Below are 18,735 nucleotides of genomic sequence, written 5' to 3'. Positions count from 1 at the left end.
AGGCCGGTCGGGCAGCGGCCCGGAGCCGGGGGCGGGGGCGTTAGTCATGTTTCCCTGCGGGCCCGGTAGCCCCGGAGGGGACCGTATGGCCGGAGCCGGGACTGAGGAGCCAGCCCCTCTCGGGGAGCAGGCGACAGCCGTCGTGCTGCTCGCTGCCCCGCTCTGGCCGCCGCCGCCCGGGGCTGACGCAGCCCCTCCCCTGTCGCCCTCCCGGAGCCCTCGCTGCCCCGGCAGCCCCTCGCCGTCCCCGGCCGCGCGCGCCGCGGGAGCCCCGAAGGCGCCCGCGGCTCCTGCCCCAGGAAAGGCGCCTCAGCCCTCCCCGCCGCGCCGGCGAGCTGGGCCGGACTGCGGGGCCGGCGGCCTGGGCGGCCCGGGGGCCCGGCTGTTCGGGTGGCTGCGGGAGCGCTGCCTGGGCCGCGGGCTGTTCGTGGACCCGGCGCGGGACAACTTCCGCACCATGACGAACCTCTACGGCTCCATTCATCCCGCCGACTCGGTGTACCTCAGCACTCGCACCCACGGGGCCGTCTTCAACCTCGAGTACTCGCCCGACGGGTAAGCGCGGCCCCTGGGCGGGCGGGGACCGCCTCCGCCCGGCCCGGCCGGGCCCGGCTCGGCTGCCCGTGGACGGAGGCCCCGGGTTCGCTCGCTCGCGCAGCCCGGGCCGGGGCGAGCCCGCTGGGGGAGGTGGGCCGCCGGGGCTCCTGGGCTGCCCCGCAGGAAGCCCGGGCTCCGGTCGGAGAAGCCCGGAGCCACGCCGGCAGGCCTGGCCGCCGGCCCGGAGCGAGGTGGCTGGTCGCGCCGTAGGTGTTCCGTCAACGCACGGAGTTCGTGCCCGGTCTCTCCTGCCAGCCTCGGCCTGCGTCTTCCTCCCCGAAGCCGGTGTCGCGGGTGGGAAGCTGGCAGGTGCCCGTGCCCCGTGCCGGCCCGGCCCCGCGGGGACAGGAGTGCGGTCCTCTGCCCAGGGAGATGCCAGGGCACTGCCCGGCGGTGTCCTCTGATGCCGGACGTTGCGAAGCCCCCGGGCTGGACTGCCCGCTTCTCTCGGGGGGCCCAGCCTCCTCCTGGCTGAGGAACTGTGCCGTGCGTGGCCCGCATTTACGATGGGCCGGTTTTCAAACTATGCCTTTGTCACACTTGGTTTTGTGAGCCCGCGCGCAAGTTTCACAGCCATCAGTGGAAAGATGTGCACACCGTCCTACCGGGAGGTGGCAGTTCAGATGGCACCCAGTCGAGGCCCCTTGGTTCCTAGTCGTTCGCTTGGTTATTAGTTCGTTCCCTCGTCCAGCATATCGTTGTTGACCGGACGCAGAGGCTCAGCGACCCGCAAAGGCAGCGAATGGCACCGCTGGCATTGAGCTGGGGACCACCTGGTTCGCCGAACTGTTAGCCGCACGAAATGGCTCATCAGGCATATTTGCCCATCGAGGGGAGCGCGTCTGAAGTTTTCCCGCGGGAATGACACTCACCCTAGAGCAGGGGAATGATAGGAAGTGAGTTAGTCCAGGTAGGGTCGGGGAGCGGTGTGTATGTTTGTTCCCCCCACATCCCACGTGGTTTAGGGTTCAGGATCTGGAAGAAGAGCCGCACACAAATGAAAGAGAAGAGACAAGAGATAATTTGGAAATACTGGGGGGCCAGGCGGGCAAGTCCAACTCAAGGGGAAGGACTTCCACTGGTGCCCAGGCTTCGCCAGACTTTTATTCACTTTGGTTAAGCATAAAACCCTTAGGCAGGCAGGTAATTGCAGTAATAGACAGGCATTCATAAAGGTCAGTAAATATTAGAAGGATTTACTCTGAGACTATTTGGTCAGGAAATAGCTTGAGCCCCCCATTGTCAGGACTAGACAATAGGTGCATGACTCAGGCCCTGCCGTGGGTTCAAGGATCACCAGCATTCCGGGATCCTTGTTTGCACTTCTCTGCTAGTGAAGACAATGGGCGGCCTCCTGCAGAGCGGATATTTCAGATGGAGCATCTGGTGTGTCAGAGGACTTGCTGGAGGGGCAGCGTATCTGTCAGAGAAGCTAAAGGGGAATTGGTTTGCAAAACAAAAACATTTTGCTAAAGAAAGACCTAAAATACTATAAGGAAGAAGCAGAGCAACAGAACCTGGAGTCACAGTGAGCGGGTAAACCCTGCTCCACTGCACTGATGCAAATGCTTCTTCCCAGTTACACTGGGTGCTGGTCTCCCGGTAGCAGGTGGGACGGGTAGCAGTGAGGTGTGCCCGAATACAGGGCGCATTGAAGTTTATTCACGGGACCCCTCTCTCCTCTCCTTCCCTATTCTTCCAAAGGCTGCTTCCAAAAACAACACGCGTCTATTCCTCATAAACATTTAGTTCCACTTTTCTCCATATCCCAGCTCCTCTCCTCCCTACCGCCTACCTATTCTGTCAGGCCTTCATAAGTGGCCATTTCTACTCATTGCAAGTGGGGAGTGAGAGGGGCAGAATGAGTTATGAAGAAGAAATTCCACTGCCAGTGATACTACCATGAGGCATAGATTACTGATAGTTCCTGTTTGAATCTGGACTATATTTTCCCATAGATATATTTATGTAAAAGGTGGTCAGATACTCTGATACAGAAAACAAAATAATTCAGTAATCTTTAATTATCCAGTTGATATATACTTATTGTAGAAAACCTAGGCAATAAATGAACAAAAAGAAGCTAAACAAAATTTATGATCCCAGAGATTAATTGGCTATCCAAGGAAATTTTTTCTTTGTATATGTTTATTTTAATATAAACATGGGATCATGCTGTTTTGTAGCCTACTTTTATTTTCATACAATATACTGTGAATTACCTTTGTTAATAAATCTATTTCTAAAACATTAAATTTTTTCATTAGTTTCAATAAAACCTCTTTAAACAAATATTTTAGATTTATGTCCTTATAAATCCCTGAAATGAATGAAAGGTTATGCAGATTTTGGATACTTATTATTAAATTGTTCCCTGTGAATATTGTACCAGTTCTCAATTCTGTCAGACACATATGAAAGTGCCTGCCTCCCCATACCCTTGCCCACATTGCATATTGGTATTCTTTTTCATCTGTGTCAAGGTGATAAGTGAAAATAGTTGTGCTTTAAATTTTTTTTTTTACTATATTTTATTGATTTTTTACAGAGAGGAAGGGAAAGGGATAGAGAGTTAGAAACATCACTGAGAAAGAAACATCGATCAGCTGCCTCCTGCACACCCCCTACTGGGGCTGTGCCCGCAACCAAGGTACATGCCCTTGACCGGAATCGAACCCGGGACCCTTCAGTCTGCAGGCCGACGCTCTATCCACTGAGCCAAACCAGTCAGGGCTGCTTTAAGTTTTTAGTCTTTTACTACATCTACTAACATCCCAGATTTTATAGGACTTAAGTAATTTTTAGAAAAAAGGTGACATAGCTGTGTTAAATGAGATAATTTCTCATATCCTTCAGTTGTGTATTAATTGAATCAGCTTACTGGGTACCATACTACTATCACAAAGACTTCTCAGTATAGAAAAGGAAAGGTGACACTGAAGGTAAGAATTACAATTTATAAATTTAATAGGGACTGGATTAGAAAAAGTGTGACACTAAAAATAAATGAAAGATACATGGATTAGGAAATAATTTCTACAGAAGTCCAAAAATTTTAAACAATAGCCATATTGTCAAAATAAGTGTGTTACCTCCTAAGATGATATTTTGAAAAAGGAAATTGGTAATGTTAATAGATTAGATAGGTAATATTATGTGGGACTTTCTCAAGCAATTCCTCTATGACAGTGATGGCGAACCTTTTGAGCTCGGCATGTCAGCATTTTGAAAAACCCTAACTTAACTCTGGTGCCGTGTCACATACAGAAATTTTTTGATATTTGCAACCATAGTAAAACAAAGATTTATATTTTTGATATTTATTTTATATATTTAAATGCCATTTAACAAAGAAAAATCAACCAAAAAAATGAGTTCGTGTGTCACCTCTGACAGGTGTGTCATAGGTTCGCCATCACTGCTCTATGAGAATACAGTAGGCACTGCTGAAGAGAGAATCAGTGTATTGGAAAATAGAAGTGAAGAAATTACCCAGAATGTAAATGAGAGACACGGAGATTGAAAATACTAAGAAGGTTTAGTAACTTGATGAATAGAAAGAAAAGGCATACCATCTATTTGAAGAAAATTTAATAGGTAATGAGGCAAAAACCTATTTGAAGAGATAATAGCTGAGAACTTTCCAGAATTGAAAAAAAAGCACTAAGCCATGATTTAAGAACCCTTCACTCCTCCCTAGACATATAGTGAAACTTCATGACAACAAATATAAAATCTTAAAAGCTAGAGATCAAAAGACCTTCAAAGAAGTAGCTATGAAGGCAATTAGTCAAGAATAATTGTGTAGTCCGGCCTGCATGGCTCAGTGGTTGAGCGTTCATCTCTGAACCAGGAGATCACGGTTCAATTCCTGGTCCTGGCACATACCTGGGTTGTGGGCTTTATCCCCAGTAAGGGGCATATAAGAGGCAGCCAACCAATGATTCTCTCTCATCATTGATGTTTCTGTCTCTCCCTTTTTGAAATCAATAAAAATAATATTTTTTACAAAAGGAAGAATAATAGTGTAAATCAGAGGACAATGGTGATTATTTTTAGTATGCTGGAAAAAAACCTGCCAATTTACATGCCTTTATCCAGCAAAGATGGGTTCTTTGTTCTTGGCAAGAACAAAGATGAAATAAATACCTATTTACACAAGCAAAGATGAGTGAGTTTGCCACCACACCTTCAATAATGGAATTCTAAGTTCAGAGAGAAGAAAATGTTTTCAAATGGAAGGTCTGAGATGGTAGAAGGAATGAAGAACAAAGAAAATGGGAAATATGTATGCAAACTAATTTTGTCTTTTGAGATTAACAAAGATGGAACGAAAATAGAAGACAGCAGTAGCATATAAATTATGAAGGCTGTTTTAAATTCCTTATGTTTTTTTGAGAGAATTATGATATATTAACTTTAGGCTTTAATCCATTTAATATGCACATTCATATTTGCAAGATAACCACCAAAAAGAGAAGAAAGAATATATTATTTCTAGACTAGTAGAAAAAAAATATGGAATAAAAAATTTCCAAAAGAAGGTAAGAAAGGGAAAGAAAAAATAGGAAAGTTGTAATAAATAAAAAGCACAAAGAATGACTAAAAATAAACCTATATATTACTAATTATAATAAATATAGAAGTACTAAATGTTCATAAAAATAGAGAAAGATTATTCAAACACATTTGAAGCAAAAGAAAGTTGGTGATCTATATTAATGTCATACAAAATAGGCTTTAAGGGGAAAAAATTCTAGAAATATAAGATCACTTCATATTAAAACTCAGTTCACCTGGAAGATAAAGCAGTTCTGAACTTGAATTATTCTTTTAGATCTAAAATATAGACATTAAAAATTGTTAACTTCAAGGAGAAAACAAACTAACCGGGGAAAGATTTTCACACACATCACAGTATACTTCAGTTAATCAGACAAATACAAACAGAAGATACAGACAACACTAGTTAAAATATTGCTCTGAAGGGCATATGTAGAATGGTGCATTCAGACCAGTACACATTGGTTCAGCTGCACCAGTTAAAATAGTGATAGATGACCGTAGTAGTTGAATAGTTACTGCTCCAAGCCCATTGAGTGCCCTCCTAATGTTTCAGCACTTTCCATGGAACCTCCCAGAATAACCCTTTATGTATAGTAACTAAAGAGTTCAGAACTGGCACAGTAAGCTGCCAGCAAACGTCTCACAGCAAACACTCATTGATCAAGAGAATGCCCAAATATACAATTAGCATTCATTCTAATTGCTCCTCACCCCTCCACACAAAACAAATCCATAGGCAAGTGCCCAGTGACCATTTGGCTTCTCTTAGTGTGGGGCTGCCTGCCTTTATCAAGCACTTTCCCATTTTCATATGGTCTTTTGTGAACTGCATCCTCTGGGGAGAAATGAAGAGAGCAGTCAAATGAGAGTAATAATACTACTTCAGGTACTATCCAAGCATATTAACTCTTGGCATAGTGTGTACTTCTATGGCAGGATAAAATCTGTAACAGGAATGAGACCTAAGGGAATGGCTTATGGGTAAATGACTCCTGGGATGCAGATCCCTCATTTTATCATTCCTATTGAATTTCACCATTATATAGTGAGATAAATTTGCCAACACTCACTGAATGCCAGCCCACCATGGGTATTAATAACACTCATTTTATTAATGAAAATGACTGCCAACATAACTCTTCTCTGTACCAGAAACATTTAGTTGAGGGAACTGAGAAGCAAAAAGATTATCATATACAAAGGATTTCTACCCTGACTTCTACTCATAACTGCCATAAATTACCTTACCTGTCACCTGGGCTGAGGGATTAGATTTGATACACTTAAATATGATATCTCAATAAATTACTTTTGTCACTTAGTTATTAATATGAATACATATTGAATATAGAAAATTAACAGCAAGCATTATAAGGACTAAAAAATTAATACACTATTACTTCAGCAAAAGTTAAAAAGGATGTACAATTCTGTTAATGTTAATAGTGATTTTTTTTTTTTTTACTTATCAAGACTACAAGTTACATAATGACTACCTATTTAATGGGGAAATTCTTGGAGGGGCTTTATGCAATTTTCTATGTCCATGGTTCAGACAAGGGCATCTGGATCAAACAAGATTGTGGCTACAATTTCCAAATATTAATAAATGATTGGAAGTTACTAGAATAATTTGTTGAAAAATTTGAGTTACAACTAATATCACTTGGCAAGCATTTTTATAATCTATAGGATTACTAAAATATTTTTAATTTTACTCATGTTAATTTATATTACTAATAAATGTTTACCTTTTTAAAATATCATACTTGACTGTATGTTACAATTACTTCATGCTTGTTTTTTTTTTAAAATATATTTTATTGATTTTTTACAGAGAGGAAGGGAGAGGGATAGAGAGCCAGAAACATCGATGAGATCAGCTGCCTCCTGCACGCCCCCCACTGGGGATGCGCCCGCAACCAAGGTACATGTCCCTGACCAGAATCGAACCCGGGACCCCTGAGTCCGCAGGCCGACGCTCTATCCACTGAGCCAAACCGGTCTGGCATGCTTGTTTTTTTTTAAACACAAAGGAAATTCATAAAATTTCCACTTTTAAGGTCACATATTTAAAAGATTATCTTAGAGTACAGTTTTTCTAGTGCAATGTAATTGCTATAAATTAATAAAATAACTATTAAAAAGCTTCTGTGTTTTCAAGTTAAGAAACATTTATAAATAACTCATGAACCAAAGGAAAAAATAACAGTGGAAATTAAAACTAAATGATAATGGAAGTACCACATGTCTCAAAACTTGTAGGGTTATATGTAAGTAAAATAGTACGTCAGGGAAAATTAATGAGCTAAGTATCCATCTCAAGAAAAAGAATAGTTATCTGCAAATAATAGCAAAGTAAATCTGAAGAAAGGAGAAGGAAGGAAATTCAGTAACAAAATAGAATTAGTGAAATTTTATTTTTGAGAGAGAGAGAGAGAGAGAAACATCGATTTGTTCCACTTATTTATACATTCATTGGTTGATTCTTATATGTGTCCTGACCAGGGATTGAACCCGAAACCTTGGCGTATCAGACGACACTCTAACCAATTGAGCTACCCAGCCAGGGTGAATTAGTGAAATTTTAAAATTCCATAGCTGTACCCAATTGAGAGAAAAATGTGTCTTTGAAAAGATAAAATTGAAAAACACTCATTGATCAAGAGACTGCCCAAATAAATATACAATATTAAGAATGAGCCCTAGCTGGTTTGCCTCAGTGGATAGTGCGTCGGCCTTTGGACGGAAGGGTCCTGGGTTCGATTCTAGTCAAGGGCACATACCCAGGTTGCAGGCTCAATCCCCAATAGGGGGCGTGCAAGAGGCAGCCAATCAATGATTCTCTCTCATCATTGATGTTTCTATCTCTCCCTCTCCCTTCTTCTCTGAATTCAATAAAAAAATATATATATTTTTTAAAAAGAATAAAAGGGGGGGGGGGGCATGACTTCAGATGCAAAAGGTAGAGATTGTAGTTTTCCAGAAGTAGCAAAGTAGATGGTTTGGACCAACTCTCTGAGCATAATTTTAAAGACTAGAAAAAATATAAATATTTAATGTAAGATATAAAAACCTTATTTGGAAGGCTTTGGAAAATTGAGACAATGAGGAAATTGCGGGGCCAAGAGCTGCAAAAGGAGGGAAGCCAGAGATGTGAGCTCACCATTTTAGCCAAATAAATCTAGCACTATGGTAAAAATGAAAAGTTGATTTGACATTAGAAAATAAATTAATGTAAATCACTACATTAACATCTTAAAGGAAAAATATAACGAGAGAATTTCAATTAATGTTGGAAAGTTTTATATAGTTTAACATATTTTAATGAAAAAGAAACTTAGCAAATTTGTTGTAGAAGAGAACTTCCTTAATCTAAATAATAGGAATTTGGTAGCTTCAATGACAAAAAACTACAGAATACTTAATGATAAAATGGGGAATATATTCTTGAAGATCGGAAGGAACAAGACAAGAGTGGCTGCTATATTAACATTTCTATTCAACATTGTACTGAAAGTCCTAGCCAGTGCCACGAGGGAAAAAAGGTAATAAAAAAGAAAAAAACAATTGTTTGTAGATGATATTATCGACAAAGAAAAACTAAAATACCTACAGATAAAGTATTAAAATAGCAATATTGATAAATATTTTAATAATCAGTTGCATTTTTGTACACCAGCAACAAAGCTCAATTTTAAAAAGAACATTGTAAAAAGCATAAAAAAATGTCAAGTACCCAGGAATATAACAAAAGACAGGCATAGCTCATATGGAGAATATCCATGGTAAAGGTAGATATACCATGCTCATAGATTGGAAGACAACATATTGTAAACGTCAATTCTGTGCAGACTTTTTGATAGAGGTATAATCCAATGAAAACCATCTGGATTTGTGTGTATGCGTGTGTACATAACTTAAGTTGATTCTAAATGTATAAGGATATTCAAAGTCCAAGAATTACTAAGATATTCTTGCTAAGAAAATCTTGAATATGTTGAAAAGTATGCATATTACTAATGGAATAATACAATACTGTGTGATATAACTTTTACTGAATTAATTTTTAAAGTCAGTGCATCCCAATAAAAATACCAATAATATGTCTGAGTAGGACCTGACATGCTATATCTAAAATTCACTGGGAAGAGAAAGCATAATATTAGCCCCTTGAAAAATGTTTATAAAGCAATGAGGGTATCTTATCTTGCCCTATATCAAAAATACTTCTAGCGCCAAAACCGGTTTGGCTCAGTGGATAGAGCGTCGGCCTGCGGACTGAAAGGTCCCAGGTTCGATTCCGGCCAAGGGCATGTACCTGGGTTGCAGGCACATCCCCAGTAAGAGATGTGCAGGAGGCAACTGATCGATGTTTCTCTCTCATCGATGTTTCTAACTCTCTTTCTCTCTCCCCTCCTCTCTGTAAAAAATCAATAAAATATATTAAAAAAAAATACTTCTAGAAATTAAAATAGTGTGGTGATGTTGCATAGAATACAACATAGAGTATAAAAACAAAACTTAGATATGTTAATGATGGCATTTCAAACCAATGAGAAAATGTAGGCTTTGATATGGGGACAAAGTATATACACATTTGTTTTGTTAATCCTCACCTCAGGATATTTTTCCATTGATTTTTAGAGTGAAAGGGAGGGGGAGAGACAGAAAGAGAGAAACATTGATGTGAGAGAGACACATAGATTGGTTGCCTCCCACACAAGCCTGGACCAGGGTGGGAGTACATGCCTGCAACCGAGCGAAGTATGTGCCCTTGACCAGAATTGAACCCAGGACCCTTCAGTCTGCGGGCCAACGCTCTATCCACTGAGCCAAGGATGATATATATTTTTTAAAGGTTACAACTCATGCCATGTACAAAAATATATTATAATTGGATTAAAACAAAACAATGTTTTATAGATCTCTTATTTACAATGTTTAAGGTTAAGACTCTCAGAATCGTTGATTCATTTACTTTTTTTTTTTTTAAAGAAGTCATTTATTTATTTTGTTGTTAATCCTCACCTGAGGATACTTTTTCCATTGATTTTTAGGGAGAGTAGAAGAGAGGGAAAGAGAAACATCGATGCAAGAGAAACACATCGATTGGTTGCCTCCTGCATGAGCCCCAACCAGGGCCCCGGGTGGGGAGGAGCCTGCAACCTAGGCATGTGCCCCTGACTAGAATTGAACCCTCCGGTCCACAGGCCAACGCTCTATCCACTGAGCCAAACCGGCCAGGGCTGATTCATTTACTTTTATGCTAGGAGGAAAGTCCATTCCATGACTCTTCTGACCAACAAAAAGAAATGCCTGTTTATACATCATCTAATAGATATTAATTTGAATACTTTCTACTCATGATGATCAATTAGCACAAAAGTCCATCAGATATAGTAAATATTTGAAGTCCACTTATCTCAAAAAATGGTGTTTATGCAGACGCCCTTTGAAGGGCAATTTTATGATTACTAAATATGGGAAAAGTCTGAATTTTTCCCTCTCCAACTTTATCTAAAAAGCTTTTTCTGAATACAAAAGTTTGACTATTTGATATTCTATCTTATGCACTTTCAGCTTAAGTGTACAAAATTCCACTTGTTATTGGAACTATAAATTGGGAAGACCTGTAGTTTCAAAGACTTGGGATTTCATTTGCTAGATCTGAATCTGAAAGAGCAGTGCCCACAAAAAACTAGACTTAACCAAAATCAATAGAGACAATGGATTTTCAGAAATCAAAATGGGGCTTGTAAAAGGTTTATGAAAATATAACTTTGTAATAGGGAAGGGTTTTGAAAATAGAGAGTATTAAAAAAAATAAGGAAAAGATGACTATGTCTAACTGATAGGATATATATTTTTTCAGTGCATTTTAATACTGATAAATACATAATTTTGTATAAGATTTTTCCTCTAAGTTGCCTCATCTACACATGTTTTTCTGCAACCAGCTTTTCTCATTTAAAAATATGTTTTGAAGTTCTTTCATATCATATCCATATAAAACTACCCCTTTCTTTTAAAAATCAGTCATCCTTCTTTCATATACATTTAGGTTTCTTTCAATTTCTCCTTACAATGAAGCATATATACTTTGTATTTATGACTGATTATGTCTCTAGATTAAATACTCAGAAAAAAATTGCTGAGTCAAAAGGTATGCACATTTAAAACTTTGATAGATACTGTTACTCCCCAAACATAAACTACCAGTTTGTATTCCATTATAATGTATAAGAGGACCATTTCCTACTAGTGCCAATAGTGGATATCATCAATATTTTAAATGTTTCCTACTAACATGGCAAAAAGAAGTTATTCACTTATAGTTTGCATAATTACAAATAAATAAGTATCAATAACCAGAGAATACTAGAAAACTAAACAAAAGAAATGTGTCATTTGCTTTCAGGTCAGTGCTGACGGTTGCTTGTGAACAGACTGAAGTTCTGCTTTTTGACCCTATATCATCAAAGCACATAAAAACACTTTCTGAAGCCCATGAAGACTGTGTAAATAATATCAGGTTAGTATTGTAGTGAAAAAGTGAACTTTATTATTGTGACCCAAAATACTCTGTTTTGGAAGTTCGTGAAAATGTGTAATGCTTTTGTACAGCAGGGGTAGAAATACATATTTGTGAATTGTGAATCTTATCCCTTGTGAAACTGATCCCTTTAATTACAAAACTTATTAACTATTTTGGATTAGAATCTTTCTGAAATGCATTTTTTACTTCCACATGATTTTCTTTTTCTCTTCATATATTAGGATCATCATTATGAACCTCAGCCAGTATTATAATAGTCTTGTAATGCCTTTAGGCTGTGGCAGTCCTGTTACTTAGCCTGTCTCACCACCAGCCCCCAAATTCAAAGTATTGAGGAGAAAAAGCACATATGCACAGAGAACTTCTTTATAGCATTGTTGGAAGCTTCTTAAATTCTCAGTAATGTGGGAAATAGGTAACAGTTTGGTGGATTAATATACAGTCATTAAAATGATGGTCCCAAAGACTACATATCAACATAGATAAGTGCTTGGGATAATATAGATTAAAGTCATGATGTAAACTGTACAAATGTGACATGATGCAGAAGAAAAAAGATTAGAAGGAAATATTTTAAAATGCTAGCAGTGGATGAGTTAGAATGTATGGATTTTGAGTAATTTTATAAACTTCATGTAGAGATTATATTATTTTTTAAATTATTACTTTTAATTTTAAAAAAAGAACTGTTGAAATTACTTCTAGTCAAGATGACCTACTGAGTTTTAATGTAACACCGATGCTCCAAACACATAGAACAAAAGATTAAGTAGCACAAAAGATATACCCAGGCTGTGAAACAATAAACATCTTTGTGGGCCAGAAATTGAACACAGACACAAAATTGCTACAAGTGTTTAAACCGTAAACCCACTGGGTTTGTCTGGCATTGACATGCATTCGTTTGGCTCCTGCAGGAATCAAAAGTGCTAAAAGTGCTTCATGTGAGGCAGAAACCAGAACTACTACATGAAGCCAGGGGTTTTGTTGTAATGTATATCCCATTTGTGAAAGGCTGAAAAAAGGAAAAAGCTATTAACTACCGGTGCTATAGTTTTAGTTGATAAAGACACAGACTCATGACCAGAAATTGATGAAGCCATTACTGAGTCAGTGGTTGAATAGATGTGATAGCTCCAATATCATCATGAAACTGCAGGCCTTAATATCATTATAAGGTCTAGTTGTCGATTAGGGGTCTAGTAATCCAAGTGGGGCCAACTATAAAACCATTAAATAGGTAGAGAGAAAAAACAAAAAAACAACCTTTTACAACTCAAAATGTGCCTACAACCCAAATCGCAAAACTCATGAAGACATCTAATATTAATACCATACCAAAATCAGTGACTAACACAGACATTTTCTCTGGATGAAATTAATTTATGGAGTAGTCCAACAAAGACTTTATTTTTAAAAATAAATTATTTTATTTATTTTTATTTTTTTTGACTAGGTTATACATGCACGTGGTACAAAATTCAAAGGTACAAAAGGGTAAACAGTGAAAAGTAAGTCTATCTCCCACCTCTGTCCCCTAGCCACCCAGTTCCCCTCCCCAGAGGCAACCACTATTACCAATTTATTGCTATCTTTTCTGAGATAGTTTGTCCATATACAAGCATATACACACACACACATACACTTTTATATAAATGGTAGCATTCTATACATACTATTATGTACCTTGGCTTTTTCACTTCAAAACATATTTAGAAATCATTCCATATTAGTATCCATGGGATGATATTTTTAACGGCTGCATAGTATTCCGTTGATTAGAAGAAACTTTAAAGCATTTTTAGGATGCTCAAAGAAATAAGTTAAGGGGTACTTTCTATTTTAAGGGAGCTCAAAAATTATGAAACAGAATAAATGAAACAAGAACAGGTTAATGTGGAAATGAACCAATTAGAATTCTTTGTAGTTGGTATGTAAAACTCAGTAGATGGGATAAATATACCCTTTATACCATTGGTGATAGAATTAATGGGTTGGAAAATAGTACTAAAAATTTTATACAGAACACAGAAAAAAGATACAAATATGAAAGAATAGTTAAAAGATATAGAGGATTAATTGAAAGACTCCAGTAAATGTATAAGAATTACAAAAAAAGAAGATGCAGGGATTGGTGGAGAACTAATTTTTGAAGACAGAGGGGCACAGAGACAAAGAATTCTTAGCATTCAAGAGGGACCTGAGTCCTTTCATCAAGAGTAAAATCTAGAATGTCAAGTAGGTTAAAGAAAAAAAAATCCACATCTAGCTAGGTTGTGGTGAAACTAGAATATCAAAGATAAAGAGAGCATCGTAAAAGTCACCAAAGTTAGAAGCCAGATAACCTACAGAGGTATGATAAACTAACATTAAAGTTTCTCATTAGCAACAATTGATGCTAGAAGGAAATGGAATATCTTAAAAAATACTAAAGCAATACCATGTTATATCCAGGTAAACTGTTATTTTAGAGTGAAGATTTTTAATTAGGTGAAACGATAAATGTTACTAATTATTAATAGCAGAAAGATAATTAGGGGTTTTTTAGGGGGTGCATTTAAAACAAAATTAAAGTTCTAGAGTAGCAGTCTCCAATAAAATTGTAATTCTGGTCACATAAGTAATTTTCTAGTTGCATTAAAAAAGGAATATTTAAAATTAAATTTTAATAATACATTTTAGATAACCCAGTATGTCTAAACTATTATTTCAGCATGTAATCAGTATAAAATATATTGTATATTTAGGGTACATCTATTTCAGACTGGTTACATATCAAGGACTCAAAAGCCACATGTGGCTAATGGCTACCAAATTGAATAATGTAGTTCTAGAGAGTAACAAAAAACAGGTTGTACATATAGGAGGGGTTTTGTTCAGTGGGAAGATATACTATGATAAGGTCTCTGTCATGTTCAGGAGGAGATAGAAAAATAAAGTAAATTCAGAACAACGTATCATTAAATACATATGATAAAAAACTAAAAGTAACTAAAGTAATAGAAGTACAGTTTACAGTTTCCAAACCAGCAGGAGAGGGGAAAAGGGAATATTGAAGACAGGAAAGCTTAAAAAAGTGATGATAATAATAATAATAAATAATGATAAAGCAAAGGAAATATAAATAGAAAAAAGAAGTAGAAATAGTTCCAAATATATGTATAGTTCACAGTAGGTATAAATGGATTGATCTTTATTAAAAGACACAGAGACCTACCAATTTGAATGAAAAACAAAATCATTTATATATTCTCAAAAGAGATACCAAAAATAAGACTGCCCAGAAATGGAAAAAGAAAACTGATGTAGGTTATTATTGGACAGATGGAAGACCAAAGTCTTTAATAAAAAATGCAACAGTACATATTAAGAAAAGGAAAAATCCATCAGGAAGATATATATAATCATGAACTTGTATACAACTTGAAGTATAAAAACCAAAGACGGAATGATAAGGAATTCTAAATCTACTAGAGGCCCGGTGCACAGATTCATGCACCGGTGGGGTCCCTTGGCCTGGCCTGCAGGGATCAGGCTGAAACCGGTTCTCTGACATCCCCTGAGGGGTTCCGGATAGTGAGAGGGTGGTTCTTGCGAAACGCACCCTGGAATCGGGCTCCCTCCTCTCTGGTTCCAGATGCATCACCCAAGAACCGCAGCTGCCAAGCTGTATTGGGCATCTGCCTCCTGGTGGTCAGTGCGTGTCATAGCTACTGGCCAGTCAGCTGGTCGCTTTAGGCTTTTATATAGTATATATAGATAGTCATAGTGAGATATTTTACTACTAGGGTCCCTTGGCCTGGCCTGCGCCCTCTCACAATCTGGGACCCCCCGGGAGATGTCAGAGGCCTGCTGCATGGATTCATCCGTGCAGCGGTCCTCTAGTATGCATATAAGATCTTTGGTTAATCTCTTCCCGCCTGCCCCCGTCCCTCTGAGATTCATCAATCTGTTCCATGTTTCCATGCCTGTGCATTGAGCATCTGGCCCCTGGTAGTCAGTGTGTGTCATAGCTACCGGTCGAATGGTCACTTAGGCTTTTATATATATAGATAGTTGCATCCCAAACTAATAAATTAAGCAGATAAAAATGAGGCTATATAAGATAAACTAGAAACGCTGGGTAAAATTTTAACTATTGTCTGGCTGGCATGTCTCGGTGGTTGAGTGTCAACCTGTGAACCAGGAGGTCACGGTTCGATTCCAAGTCAGGGTCATGCAGGTTGCAGGCTCAATCCCCAGTGTGGGTGAGGGCATGCAGTAGGCAGCCAAGCAATGATTCTCTCTCATCATTGATGTTTCTATCTCTCCTTCTCCTTTCCTCTCTGAAACCAATTATAAATATATTTTTAAAAATTTAAATATAGCCCTAACCGGTTTGGCTCAGTGGATAGAGCATCGGCCTGCGGACTCAAGGGTCCCAGGTTCGATTCTAGTCATGGGCATGTACCTTAGTTGCGGGCACATCCCTAGTGGGGAGTGTGCAAGAGGCAGCTGATCGATGTTTCTCTCTCATCAATGTTTCTAACTCTCTATCCCTCCCTTCCTCTCTGTAAAAAATCAATAAAATATATTTTTTAAAAATTTTAAAATATATTTAATCCTCACTTGAGGATTTTTTTAAATTGATTTTTTAGAGAGAGGAAGGGGAAGAGAAAGAGAAAGAGAAGCATCAATGTGAGAGAGAAGCATGGATCCGTTGTCTCCCACACTCACCTGACTAAGAATCGAACCCACAACCGAAGGATTTGTATGCATGCATATAGGCATGACCAATGGACATGGGGCACTGGGGGGTATGGGAGGCCGGGGGAATGTCAAGGGGGGGGTGGGAAGGAAACATATGTAATACTCTTTGTAATACTTTAAGCAATAAAAAAAATGAATCGAACCCACAACTTAGTATGTGCCCTGATCAGGAATTGTACCTGCAACCTTTTGGTGTACAGGATGATGTTCCAACCAACTGAGCCACCGGGCCAGAGCAAAATAAATAAATAAATATATATATATATATATATATATATATATATATATATATATTTATATTTATATTTATATTTAAAATATATATATATATATATATATATATATATATAAATATATTTTATTGATTTTTTTACAGAGAGGAGGGGAGAGGGATAGAGAGTTAGAAACATCAGTGAGAGAAAAACATCGATCAGCCGCCTTCTGCACACCCCCTACTGGGGATGTGCTCGCAACCAAGGTACATGCCCTTGACTGGAATCGAAAGTGGGACCCTTGAGTCCGCAGGCCAACGCTCTATCCACTGAGCCAAACCAGCTAGGGCTAAATATATATATTTTTAATGTACAGTTGAGCTGATAAGAAAGAAAGGAATCCTAGGGCCAAAAATGAAGTTGAAGCAGGAATACGAGGAAGTAAATAGGTATTCAAGCTGTCTTTTACCATGGAGGCTTTAGCAAAATGCTGCTGACCTTGAGCTTCTGTTTTAACATTTATGAGGAGTACAGAGGACAGGAGAATAATTCTGTCGTCAGTTGAAGCTGAGGAGTCTAGTAGAAAACTCTGCAGAAGGGTGGGACTTGAAAGGGTTATACTTTTAGCAAAAATAGTGATCTAGAAATAAATCACATTGTTCATCTAAACCAGTGATGGCGAACCTATGACACATGTGTCAGAGGTGACACGCAACTCATTTTTTTGGTTGATTTTTCTTTGTTAAATGGCATTTAAATATATAAAATAAATATCAAAAATATAAGTCTTTGTTTTACTATGGTTGCAATATCAAAAAATTTCTATATGTGACACAGCACCAGAATTAAGTTAGGGTTTTTTAAAATGCTGACACACTGAGCTCAAAAGGTTTGCCATCACTGATCTAAACTGTGGCATTGGGTAGAGGGGTGTCAGAAAATCTGGATTTCTAACCACAAGCCAGCCTTCTTGCATGTGTGGGACCTAAATTCACACTACCATGTGGTCCAAAAATAAATGCAAATAATTCTCTGGAGTAGAGAACTCAATATCATAAAGAAGTCATTTCTTCCCAAATTAATCTATAAATTTAGTGCAGTTTTAATAAAAATATCAAGTTTTTATAACTTTATTTTAAAATTCATATTGAACAGCAAAGGCCAAGAATATCTGAGACTGTTTTGAAGAAGACTTAAGATGGTAGGAGTACTCACCTCTCCAGATATCAAACATAGTCTTAGGACAGGGATAGATTAAGTGACTAATGGAACGAAATAGTGCTTCCAGATATTTAACATATGACAGCAGGGGCATGATAAATCACTGTGGGGGTGGGAGGATGGAAAACAGAGAACTGGTTATATATATGAAAAAAATAAAATAAAATTAGATTTTTATCTCATACCATAACTAAACATTACTGCCAGTTAGATTAAAGACCTAATTATAGAAGAAAACCTTTAAAGCATTAGAAGAAATATAGAATATATTTATACTCTAAGTATAAGAAAGGATTTTTTTAAATACACAAAATGCATAAACCATTAAGGATTAAAAGTTCAGCTGCATTAAAATTTAAAACTTCCTTATAACCAAAGACATAAGAATGTGAGAAGACAAGCTATAGGCTAGTGGGAGAAGATGTTTTTAATGCACATAACTAAAAAATGGATAAGTATCCAGAATATATAAGACAATTATTCTGGAACAAAATTGACAGAGAATCGCATAAGAGAAACTAAGCAATAAATATGGAAAGATTTTCAAGCTTACTAGTTACCATGGAAATGCAAATAAAAATAGCAGTGAAGAAATACCAAAGATGTTGAGAAATAGAAACTCTTAGATATTATTGATGGAGTATAAATTGGTAAGATTACTTTGAAGAGCAATTTTGCAACATCAGGTAAAATTGAAGATCAATTTTTAAAAATAAGTTATAGCACATGTGAGCAAGGAGATATGTTAAGAAGGTTCATTATAGCATTATTAGTATTAGAAGTTGGAAATAAATCTGCAAGAGGAAGGTCAACTCTGGTATACTTATACAA

The 18,735-nt window shown here is 38.1% G+C and overlaps 1 protein-coding gene across 2 annotated transcripts in view; it reads left to right on the top strand.

Moving 5' to 3' along the window:
- The first annotated feature begins 7 nt into the window (after positions 1 to 7).
- Positions 8 to 18,735, top strand: part of DCAF10 (DDB1 and CUL4 associated factor 10) — a 48,902-nt gene continuing 30,174 nt past the window's right edge. For both annotated transcript variants that reach the window (XM_070431142.1, XM_070431141.1), the window contains exons 1-2: positions 8 to 555; positions 11,585 to 11,698. In XM_070431142.1, coding sequence (XP_070287243.1) covers positions 47 to 555; positions 11,585 to 11,698 — 623 coding nt within the window. In that variant the 5' untranslated portion in view covers positions 8 to 46. The remainder of the gene's footprint in view (positions 556 to 11,584; positions 11,699 to 18,735) is intronic.

The sequence above is a fragment of the Myotis yumanensis genome, unplaced genomic scaffold, assembly GCF_028538775.1.
Source record: "Myotis yumanensis isolate MYYU_CA2020_CCGP unplaced genomic scaffold, mMyoYum1.0.hap1 SCAF_12, whole genome shotgun sequence".
NCBI classification, from domain to species: Eukaryota; Metazoa; Chordata; class Mammalia; order Chiroptera; family Vespertilionidae; genus Myotis; species Myotis yumanensis.
This window is presented reverse-complemented; position numbering and strand designations above follow the sequence as displayed.